We start from the raw sequence: 12,856 nt of genomic DNA on the forward strand, positions 1-12,856 counted from the left end.
GATAAATATTTAATGCAGATATTGGCAAACTAGTCAAAACAAGTGTAGAAAATGCACAGAACTTAAGAACAAACATACAAGAGCAAGTCTGGTCATTATTCAAAAACTTCACATTTATTAAGGACAGAGTTTTTCTGATACTGAGTGGGGTTTAAAAAGCATTCTGTTTAGAATGCTAGTACAATACAACTGTAATATAAATGAAACATACCTGAGGGATCCTGAAAGTATACAGGCGAGAAAGAGCCCTGGTAGTCCCGGAATATGGCTGAGACGATCCATCACATAAAAAGGCAGGATCTGACAAAGTTTTTTTTTTTTTTTTTTTTTTTTTTTTTTTTAATAGAACAAACAGGTCTCCACCAGATATTTACCATATTGAAAGGTTTGCATTTTCGTATTTCACTTTAATTTTCACTGTGATTGTGTAGTGAAATATTGGCGGCATTGTGAGTGTATAACAAAGCAATCTCCTAACTAGCATTAGCCTAATGTTTCTTGTAAATACTACACCTGGTCTTTGGAAGTGATGAATCCGGCTGCTAATGGATCACAACCCTCGTAGGTGGCGAAGATAATCAGCCCTGGGGAAATATCAATATAGGATCATAACCTCAATCCGATTATGTTTACCCTCGTTACCCAACGACTTTACACGCCAAGCGATGGATTTTATGGCCTGGAAGGCTTAGGGAATCTTTTAATAACTCCTATGTAGGTCTTCTCAAAGCAGAATTAAACAGTGTGATGACACTATGGACAAAAAATACGAAATGTGTCATTGTGGTCAAAGTGTTGACCTGTTTGCAAAATTACCAAGTCTACCTAACAGATAACAATTATCAAGGATCATTATTTTGTTTTCCTCATTATCAGCTTAATAATAGATCTCATTTAATTCTACAGTGTTTGGTAGATGCATGAATGAACTAAAGTGTGTACATCGTAATGCGTTGGGTCGTTTATAAATGTCAGGGCGAATTCTTGAAATTTTTCTTATACATCATTACTCTATAACCCGATTACACCACCGTTTTCACTTATTGTCGGTGCAAAGATATATCTTGAAGAGTGGAATGAAGCAGCCATAGGGTTCCTACCACATCATTATAAACTTTCAGATTATAAAAATTACAACTCACCTGTCAGCATAGCCAAGGAAACGAGCAGAATGTAGAAAGGAATCATCATAACAACAGCACTGCAAGACAAAGAATTTATGTCTTAATCTCACTGAACATGTAACACACACACGAGAGAGAGAGAGAGAGAGAGAGAGAGAGAGAGAGAGAGAGAGAGAGCAGCAAGAGGACAAACGTCACGTCACCCCACTACTGGCCACTGTCGGCCGTTGCTGGCCACACTTAATAGTATGTTTATGTGAGTCAGAGGCTGTACTAGGCTAAAATAAGTGATGTTCTAATACAGTAGAGCAGGTATATATAAGCAAAAAAGTGTTGTCCAAATAAAAGAATACATCCAAGTCGGTGCATCAAAGGAATTCGCTGATACAACGCAAACATCAGCTGGGTGCCGTCATTATCACCAGGCGGGTAGTAGGGAGATGCAAATGTGTAAGTAAAAGTTACTTTCTAAGTAAGAATTATCTTTCTGCAAGATGAGTCCTGGCTTTAGAAAAGTGGCTATGGAAGGAGTTAAGAGAAGGGATAAAGGTTGAAAACAGGATGATGATTTCTACCCAGAATTGGTTGAAATGGAAACATGTCACAAATTAGTAAAGAAAGTGAATAAATTGGAGAAAACTATTCAAATGGAATTAGATAAAATTTAAAAGGAACTACGCATGCAGTAGGAAGAAAATCAAAAATCAGTAAAGGATGTAAACAAGACACAACAATACATGAGCTGTCAGTTGAGGTAGTTTCATTGAGAAAGGAGACTAGTGAAATGGCGAGTACAGTTGTCGACCATAAGAGAATTATGGAGGAGTTCAGAAACGAAATAGAGACACTTAGGCAAGCAATCAGTCTGATAGACCAAAACAGTGACACTGAAGAGAAGATAACCCAGTTGAATGAGATGATAAATTGCAAAGATGAAGTGCAAAGATGAAGTGCAACCCGAAACTGGTCAATGAATCAGGAGTTATCAGCAAATCACTAGTAATCACTGGTATATAGTAGATGAAGAAAAAATAAGAAACATAATCTTGAAGGACAAAAAGGAGATGGTAACTATAATGAACATATTGAGGGAAGTATCTGATGATATCTGTGATAAAGATGTAGAGGAACACAAAGGGCTAGTAGTCCAGCAGCCAATAGGGCCTCTTTTGGCTGAACCTTGCATTCAGGTATTAACCCCTTAACCGCGGGGCGTCACTTTCGTGACGCTCGGGCACAATGGATCATACCACGGGGCGTCACTTTTGTGATTCTGTGTTATTTTGAATTTTCCCGGGCTTTCAAGTGGTGGCTTGTATCATCTATCAGTACTGCCAATGTCCAACACTAGTCAGCACTCCAAATCTCATGTGTACTCCCATCCATTGTTGACATTTTAGCGATTTTCCCCCCTTCCTGACTCCCCTCTCTACCTGCCCTCCATTACCCTGTCCTCTCACCTCCCAGGCCGCACTGCACTAAGCAAATCTCCCCTGGATTTTTCCACAGATTTCATCCATTGAAATAAGCCCTATGCCCTATACTGATACAAAATAATATATACCAAAAAAAAAAATAAGGTAAGTGATAGTGTTATACACCAGGAATTGGCTAATTATCACCTGACAACACCTCACGTGCATTCATTCGCTACATTACCACGGTAATTTCCCCTCTGAATTATGCCTTGTAATCTATGTCTGTAATAAAAATATATATCAGAAAGGAAGGGAGAAGTCTAAGTGACATTTACATTCACCTGGAACTACCTGTTTCTTTATGTATTGGTGAGATTTTCTACCAATAATTTATTAGCATGTAAGTTAGCAGCTGTCAGCCTCAGTGTCACTGTCAACCCTTGCCTTCTCAGATAAGCCGCAGCATTTAGTTCCTTGTCCTCCGTGTGGTCAAACCATGTTGCACTCGTGCCCCGCCATTTCTGTCGCTTCTGCGCCCATTGCAAAGGGCCCCGTGACCTCTACACCCATAAAAAGTCGTGAGGGAAGCAGGAAAGGACTTAGTGACTCTGCAGTGGCACGTGAACTAGCAGAATTGTCCATGGTGATGATGGATAGTGATTTTGACGATTCGGGTGAATCGTGGGATGAGCTGGGTGAGGTAATCGTGCCAGAAAGTGCTAGTACGAGTGCTTCAGTGTCGGAAGTTATCCCTAGCTCCAAGGGAAAGGAGCCGTTAGTGCAGCAAGGGAAGGAATTTGGGAAGGGAGTGAAAAGGCGGCGTGTTAGCCCCAGAACAATGGTCCCACGTGACCCAGCCCGCCATGAGTCCCGAGTTGATTCACCTCCCCGTTCCCCAAGCCCCACTTCACTCATTTCTTCCTCTTCGTCTGCTGAGTTATCTCCGGAGTCTTCGTCGTCGGAGTCACCACCAGCATCAACAGTGAAGGCAGGCCGTAGAGGAAGAGGTAAATCCCGGACTAGTAAAAGTAGAGTTGGTAGTAGAGTAAGGGCTGCTAGTGCTGTACGGCAACCCAGGGTCAGTGCGAGTGACCTTGAACGGGGTAAATCTGCCTCACAGCCACCCACCACCACCACCCACCCTACACCGCCACGACAGGGAATCCTGGACGCCTTCGCGTGGACGGAAGGGTCCGATTTTGTGCCTGAACATTTAGTTTTTGATGAGAGCTCCTCAGGAGTTCAGCCTGCCTTCACTATTGACGATAATGCTGAGTGTGTGAACTACCTTTTGGCCTTCCTAGATGACGAAGTCATGCAGCACATATGTGATGAGACCAACAGGTATGAATCAACGTGGTGCAAGTGGTACAGGTGCAGCCAAGATGCAACAGTGGTCCATGCTGGGAGTGCAGGAGCTGTATGTGTTCTTTGCAATAATGCTTCTCATGCCACACTCCAAGAAGCATGAGTTGGAAGAATACTGGTCCATGGACCCCTTACTACCCTCACCCACCTTCAGTAAGTACATGGCCAGAGATCGCTTCCGGAACATCTTGGGAAACCTGCACTTTGCCGACAACGATGAACCTTCCCAAACCGACCCACTCTGGAAGATCCGGGAGATTCTGAGCAGAATGAGGGATAAGTTTATGTCATTCTTCCACCCCTTTCAGAAGGTTGTCATTGACGAATCCTTGGTTTTGTTCAGAGGACGTCTTCGGTTTGTACAGTATATTCCAAGCAAACGCCATCGCTTTGGAATTAAGTTCTTTGTACTGTGCTACTGTAAGACGGGGTACATCCTTGACTTCGTCATTTATTCAGCCAGCACTGTCGATCTGGATAAAACACACCCCCTTGGCTTCTCAGGCTGTGTAGTGAAAGTGCTCCTTGAAAAGTATTTTGGTGGGAATCATGTGCTGTACACAGACAACTATTATACAGCACCGAAACTTGCCAAATACCTTTCAGAGCACGGGACTGGCTCCTGCGGCACTGTCAAAAATAATCGTGCCCACTTTCCTAAATTCCCAGAGGCAGGAATCTCGCAGCGAGGAGACGTGCACCTACGCAAGTCTGAGAAGATGCTGGCAATACGGTGGCATGACAAGAGGGTCGTGCACATGCTCACCACCGTACATAAGGGGGAGATGACAGACAGTGGGAAGGTCGACCGTAGGACAGGCGAACCTGTGATGAAACCTGATGCTGTGTTGGACTACAATATCAACATGCGGCTGGTGGACAAGTCCGACATGATGATTGGTGAGATTGACTGCCTCAGGAAGAATACTAGGTGGTACAGGAAAGTTTTTCTGCATCTCATAGATATGACGATGCTGAACGCCTACATCCTGTACAAGATGAAGGTCAAGCCATCCAAGTCCTTCTCCCTGAGGTTGTTCGCCAGGACTTGTGTCCAGCAGCTGCTGGAAAGATATGGTAGGGTGACAGCAGCAACTCCAAGGCGCCATCCAGTAACACTTCCCGACCGACTTGAGCAGAGGGCGTATATGGATCGGCACAGACTGGAGCTAATGCCTGCCACAGGTAAAAGGAAGGCTGCGATCTGCAGGTGTTAGGTGTGTGCACATACCACCCGCCGCACATCTGAGCACAAACGCACCTCTTGGCAGTGTGCTGAGTGCCAGGTTCCCCTCTGTGTTACCTGCTTCTTTGATTACCACAACCAGAAGCAGTTCTAACAGTGCAAGTGGGAAAGGAGAGTAATGTGGAAATAATGTGTAAATAGCAAGTGAAAGCAATGGATGTTCAGTACATATGATTGAACAGTGTATTATAGTTTTATCTTACTGAAAGTGACAGTGACTAACATAGTGTAAGTGAAATAGAAGGGTAAATATTGAAAATACAATAGAAAATGTGAATAATAATGTAAGTAATTAGTAATATAAGAATATGAGTACAAATACTTTATGTTATAACAGTGAAAGTGAATCCGTGGCTCTCTACGTATTTTACTGAATGATAAATTGAATGACTTCAGTGACAATAAACTAATACTAGTGAAGGAAACTTATGGAGAAAGGCTCCAGATATATATAAGTGTGATATAGTAATAGAAATATAAAGTGTGAGGAGTTTTATGAATAATAAATGACAGAGTACCAAGAGCGAACTAGCGCAAGTGCGACGGTCAGACGCGCTCGTAATTTTCATTGCTTTCACAGTGTTTTTTTTTTTTTGGAGTACGGATCCCAAGCTACTTGAAAATCATAGAGTAGTGTTTATAGTGTTAATATCTGGCTGTGGTAATCATATTACGGGTTGTCGGGAAGTGTAAAGTGGAGACTTCGTTACCCAACTCCAGAGGTCTCCACAAGTCCTACGGTAACGGACGAAGGCTCAACAAACATTCCAGGAGAAAGCTGAAGGTATGTGCCATAAGCATATGAAATTTTAATATTCTAGGACTAATAACTGATTTTTGGCAAATATTTTTTGAGAGTCTGTCGGAGCCCGAATAACCCCACGGGACACGCAAAACATTGGTAAACATGCCCGCGGTGTAGGGGTTAAGTATTTTTTACTGGTCCAAAATATTGTCTATATACCCAATTTCATAACACCACCTGCTGACCAGCTGTCAGCCTTGAGGAATTTTCAGCACAGGGGTAAATGTGAATCTATTCATCGACTACAAAATGAGAACAAATCTTCCTGTCTTCTCTCCCGAACTATGTATGTCTGCCTTGCACATGTATACACATGAATAAATAAACCACACACACACACACACACACACACACACACACACACACACACAATAGTGAGATGGCATATAACAACTACAAACAGGCAAGAAACGATTATACAAGAATAAGGAGGGAAGCCCAAAAACAGTTTGATGAGGATATCATAAATAAAAGTAGTGATCAACCGAAGCTATTTTACAGCTACATCAGAAGCAAAACCAAAGTAAAAGACAAAATACAGTCCATTACGGATGAGGGGATCACCTATACACAAGAGAAAGATCTTTGTGAAGCACTAAACAAGAATTTCCGTTCAGTTTTTACAGAAGAAAATAATTTTGAGAGGGATGATATGGAACAGGGAAGCCCACACATATTACCAGATATACAAATTACAGAAAAAGAAATACAGGAGGAGCTAAGTAAATTAGACAAAGGAAAAGCAAATGGTCCTGAAGAAATTTCATGCTGGGTGCTACCTTGAATGTGCAAAAGAGTTAAGTAAACCATTATTTTTAATTTTCAAGGAATCCTTGGGACAAGGTAAACTACCTGATATTTGGAAGAAAGCAAAAACATTGTTCCCTTATTCAAGAAAAGAAATAGAAAAAATCCACTCAACTACCGACCAGTATCACTGACCAGTGTTGTAAGCAAGGTATTAGAAAAGCTGAAAAGAAAAGCTTGGGTAAATCATCTAGAAGAACACAGTATGATAACAGAAAGACAGTTTGGTTTCAGAAAAGGAGAATCTTGCGTTACTAATCTGTTAAGCTACTATGATAGAGTAACAGAAACATTACGGAAAAGAGAAGGATGGGTGGACAGTATCTATTTAGATTTTATGAAAGCATTTGAGAGAGTACCGTACCAAAGGCTTTTATGGAAACTGTACCATCAAGGAGGAATTCGAGGCAAACTGTATTCTTGGATGCAAGATTTTCTTAAAAAAAAAAAAAAAAAAAAAAAAGAGAGAGAGAAATGAGAACAGTACTAAGGGGAAATTACTCATCATGGAGAGAAGTGATTAGCGGAGTTCCACAGGGCTCAGTGCTGGAACAATCATCGTTTTTAGTGTATATAAATCATACAGATAGCAACACTGGAAATGAAAGCTATCTAAATATGTTTGCTGATGATGCGAAAATACAAAGGCCAACTATTAATGCAGACTCTTGTAAAGAGTTACAAGAAGAATTAAACTTAATGAATGGAGCAATACATGGCAAATGGAATTCAATGTGGACAAGTGTCATGTAATCAAGTTTGGTAAAAGTGGAAAAAACCTGATTGGGATTATAATCAGAAAGAGAGAAGGACCTAGGTGTGATTATTAATAATAGACCATCTCTGGCTGACCACATCAGTGAGAAGGTACGGAACATGTATACAGTACACTGCTTGCAAATATGAGAATAGCATTCACATACATAAATGAAGACATGCTATGAAAGATAATAACATAATTCATCAGACTAACCCTGGAGTATGCATCAGTAGTCTGGAGTCCTCATCTCAAAAAGCAAATAGATAAGACTGAAAAAGTTCAAAGGGCCGCTACAAGATGGGTACCAAGCTTGAGGGATCAAAGCTACGAAGAGAGATTAGAAAAAACTGAATCTGCCTACACTACAGGAGAGAAGGGAAAGAGGAGACACGCTTATGAAATATAAATGCATATCAAGGAAGAAGAAAATAGACATAAATGATTACATAACCTATGCGGTACGGCCTGTGGACCCTCCAGGGAAACGTCGTCTGTGGCATGTTGGAGCCGGGGACTGGGAGGCCCTCAGGCAGTACTTCTTTAATTTTCCCTGGAATGATTATTGCTTCCATGGCCGGGAGCCATCTGAGTGTGCCTTGCGCATTACGGAGGTTATTCTCTCAGGCATGGAGGCATACATTCCTTTCTCATATCCTTTGACTAACGCAAGAAAGCCTTGGTTTAATCATGCTTGTTCTAATGCTGTCTGCAACAAGGAGAGGGCCTACAAAAGGTACCGGAGCCAACCCACCCCTGAATCACATCATCTTTACGTTTCTGCCCGGAATCGTGCTAAGTCTGTTCTTCACTCTACTAAAAATAATTTCATCCATACTAAATGCTCTCAACTCTCCAACTCGAATTCTTCCCTCTCCTTCTGGCACCTTGCCAAAAATCTTTCTAACAACTTTACCTCATCATCCTTCCCTCCTCTTTTCTACTCTGATGGTTCTGTAGCTATTTCTTCTACTGATAAAGCAGATCTCTTCGCACAGACTCTCTCCTCCAATTCCACCTTAGACGATTCCAGTGCTGTTCCTCCATCACTTCCCCCCTCTGACTTCCTCATGGCTGACATTAAAATTTCTTCAGTTGATGTATTTTCTGCCATCACTGGCCTCAGTACTAACAAGGCATATGGGCCTGATGGGGTCCCTCCTGTTGTTCTCAAGAACTGTGCTTCTGTGCTTACACCCTGCCTAGGCAAACTCTTTCGCCTTTGTCTGTTAACTTGTACCTTTCCTTCTTGCTGGAAGTTTGCTCTCATTCAGCCAGTCCCAAAGAAGGGTGACCACTCCCAACCCTCCAACTATCGTCCAATTGCTATAACGTCCTGTATTTCAAAAGTTTTCGAGTCAATTCTCAATAGAAAATTTTAAGGCATCTTTCCTATCACAACCTTCTTTCCGATCGTCAGTACGGGTATCGTCAGAGACGCTCCACTGGCGATCTTCTCACCTACCTTTCAGACTCCTGGACATCCTCCTTTCGGGACTTTGGCGAAAGCTTTGCCATTGCACTTGACATCTCAAAGGCTTTCGATCGAGTCTGGCATAAATCTTTAATTTCCAAACTGCCCTCCTACAGTTTCTATCCTTCTATCTGTGCCTTCATCGCTAGTTTCCTTTCTGGTCGTTCTATAGCCGCTGTTGTAGACGGCCATCGTTCTTCTCCTAGATCTATCAACAGCGGTGTTCCTCAGGGCTCTGTCCTATCACCAACTCTCTTCCTTTTATTCATCAATGATCTTCTAAGGTGTACATCTAACCCTATCCACTCATACACTGATGACTCCACCCTTCACCTTTCCATTCGGTTCCCGCAATGCCCATCTCAACAGTTACTTCAACAAACAAGGGATGAGGCTATGGCACACCTAATGTCTGACTTGGCTCGTATCTCTGACTGGGGTAAAAATAATATGGTTGTTTTTAATGCATCTAAGACTCAGTTCTTACACCTATGAACCCGACAAAGTCTTCCACAGGTATACCCAGTAATGTTTAATAATATTCAGCTTAATCCTGCATCATCCTTGAACATGCTTGGGGTTTCATTTACTTGGGACTTATCTTGGAAAGATCATATTACATCTCTTGTAAAATCTGCTTCCAAGAGATTGGGTGTGCTAAGCCGACTCCGCTCTTTCTTTACCCCTGCACAATTGTTGACTCTATACAGGGGTTTTATCCGCCCCTGTGTGGAGTACAACTCTTATGTGTGGGGAGGCTCCCCACATACAGCTCTTCTCAATAGGGTGGAGTCAAAGGCTTTTCGTCTCATTAACTCTCCTCCTCTTACTGACTCCCTTCAACCTCTGTCTCTTCGCCGCACTGTTGCATCTTGATCTCTTTTCTATCGTTACTTTAATGGTCACTGCTCCTCTGAACTGTCTGCTTGCATTCCTCCACCTCTACGACGGGCGCGTAGCACCCGTCTGGCAGCAAACTCTCATCCCTTTTCTGTCCAACTCTCTAATGCAAGAGTTAACCGTTACTCCCAGTCTTTCATTTATGCAACAGGTCAGCTCTGGAACTGTCTCCCTCTGTCTGTATTTCCTGCTGCCTATGATCTCCAGTCTTTCAAACACAGTGTGTCCAGGCATCTCAAAATGATTGGATCTTGAATTTGGCTCTCTATTGTGTTTTGTTTTTCTCTTGGAGGGAACTGTACTCTGCGGGCTCATGGCCTTTGGTTCCTTCTTCCTCGCATAAAAAAAAAAAATCAGGAAGAGGACACTGCAAAAGACTGCATAAAAAGAGAGGTCATAAAGATGTAAGGAAATTTAGTTTCCCAAATAGAGCAAATGATCAGTGGAATGCACTACCGAATGAAATAGTGTGTGCCAAAACAATTCATAAATTTAAGGATATGTACGATAAATATGGTTTAAGACACGGGACAGTACGAGCTTGACTCAATCCTGTAAAGATACAATTAGGTAAGAATTAGGTAAGAACACACACACACACACACACACACACACACACACACACACACACACACACACACACACACACACACACACACACACACACACACACACACACACACACACACACAGACCAAGAAAGGCTATAAGCATAGGCATAATCATTAGTCAATAACAGAATCAGGTTAAAAAAATTCGATGACACAGCAGCATAGGTCTATATTTTTGCACAGTCAAATTACCACCAATGCTGCTCTGTCAGATACACTGCTGAATATAACAATGTTGTCTGCAAGATTTCTGTTAATTAGAAATCCTACACCACTAACTCTTTCGTTTTGCCTTCCTCTACAGTAAAACAGGTGGTTGCTGTTTTGGAGCTGAATTACTTTTTCTTCTTTACTGTGGGTCTCACTCAAACCTACATTATCCCAACTAATGTTTTCCAGTTGAGTCAAGTTAGTAATCTTCTGCGAAGGCTTTGTATGCATAGATCTTCATGGATTTCAGATTGATTAATATCCCAGTCTCTAAGTTGCCAATGCAGTGCCTACTCACTTTCGGTGGCACACTGCCCGTAAACACAAGAGGCTGTGTGGTTGGACATTTAGTTGATGATGATGCAACAGGAACACCCATCAAATCATTTGCAATAGAACTCATGTTTGGTTGGGAGAATTGTAGCTAATCTCACCTCCCTGCCATAGAGTATCGGATGAGATGTATTTCTTGTGCCACCTTATTTGTTATATTCAGTGGAGCCCTATATATTTATAGGGGGTCCCATGGTCAGCGCCATCTAAGACGGTACCTCGTATATCTACAAGTCCTTCCCCTGTCTGCAACCCGGAGACACGCCAAGTATATATATATATATATATATATATATATATATATATCTATATATATATATATATATATATATATATATTGTTACATAGCCTATGATTTCATCATCCTTTGTGTAATTTTAACGCACAGTTGCTGCATGTTTGATCACGAGCGTGTTCTGCCTCAGTCCCCCCCCTTCTACCGTTATAGTAGAGTAAGTCGTCCTTTCTGTTATTCAGTGCGGGATTGTCGACCGTTTGTCCCCATCGCTTCATTTGCGCGTCCTTATTACAAGTTGTATCAAGTTCTGCCAGCCCCTATATAATGAGCTCAGTCTCTGCATCATGGCCACTTAGATCTGCTCCTCATTTTGTTCACATCTCTGTCCTCCCCTGTACAATTATTATTATTGTGAGTGCTCAAGAAATCTCCAAACATCTGGCAGCTGTGTGTAATTTGAGTATAACTGTTGTTGTATTTTTTCTTGTACTGTGTAGCATAAGGTTAATTCTTAGGCCTAGTGAGATTTTGATTAATGTTGGGTTGGGTCAGTTATTTTTGATAATAGTTTGTATCTGTAATTATTTATCTGGCATTCACTGAGTATTATCTGGTATCTCATTTTATCAGGGCTGACTTAGATAAATTTACTCTTGCTAATTTCGTGTTAATAGAGGCTATTGCAGTTAACCATATATTTAACCTGTTTATTTGCCATTACATTATCTTTATGAGTCCTGAATGTTTTGTTGTTAATTTAAGCATTAAACTTTAACTTGTAATTTTACCTAACTCTTTTGTTTTGAACCTGGAACTTTACGGGACAGTAGTGATTTTTAGCATTCTCACTGAAAGTGTACGTTATCTTTCTCTGTTCCGTAACATAAATTTGGCGACCTCATATCAGGATATTCAGAATATTATCATAAGGATATTGCTTGATATTTTGTGACTGTTTCTTATTAATTATGTCTACTATTACTACACTTGATGAAGCCAAGGACTTTTTGTCAAATGTGCAAACAGTGTGTGATATAGAAAACAGAACAAAGAATGAACTTAAGCTCGTTGCTCAACAATTGGGAATTGCAGTTCACTCTCATCATTCTAAAGATCAAATTGTTGGCATGATTAATAAAAGCTTGTTTAATGTAACTCCTCCAAATGAGCAAACGCAGATTGAATTAGCTAAGTTACAGCTAGCCCTGTAGGAGGCTAAGGCTAAGGAGGCTGAATTTCAGGCAAAAGCTAAGGAGGCTGAGGCACAAGTTGAAATTGCTAGGATTCAGGCAGACCATGAGTATCGCTTGAAACAATGTGGAACTGGATCATCTAGCTCTGATGATTTTGATGTGGCTAAAAATGTTAAACTTGTCCCTCCTTTTAATGAATCTGATTTAACAATTTTCAGTTGTTTGAGAGGGTAGCTACAGGTTTTAATTGGCCTAAGGAGTATTGGCCAGTACTCCTTCAAACTGTTCTCACCGGTAAAGCTCAAGTAACTTATGCATCTTTGCCTCAGGATCAATCTGATAATTATGATGTAGTTAAGAGCTTGATTCTCA

General features: G+C 41.3%; 1 protein-coding gene across 1 annotated transcript in view; it reads right to left on the bottom strand.

Moving 5' to 3' along the window:
• The window catches only part of LOC145405863 (sodium-dependent multivitamin transporter-like), a 249,774-nt gene that overhangs the window by 37,002 nt on the left and 199,916 nt on the right, over window positions 1–12,856 (bottom strand). Inside the window, exons 6-8 of the mRNA XM_080277119.1 lie at window positions 1,143–1,201; window positions 514–584; window positions 212–300 (exon numbers count right to left, since the gene is read on the bottom strand). Coding sequence (XP_080133245.1) covers window positions 212–300; window positions 514–584; window positions 1,143–1,201 — 219 coding nt within the window. The remainder of the gene's footprint in view (window positions 1–211; window positions 301–513; window positions 585–1,142; window positions 1,202–12,856) is intronic.

This window comes from Coenobita brevimanus, chromosome 68 (genome assembly GCF_032717465.1).
Source record: "Coenobita brevimanus isolate Jiangsu-jjx chromosome 68, ASM3271746v2, whole genome shotgun sequence".
Taxonomy (NCBI): Eukaryota; Metazoa; Arthropoda; class Malacostraca; order Decapoda; family Coenobitidae; genus Coenobita; species Coenobita brevimanus.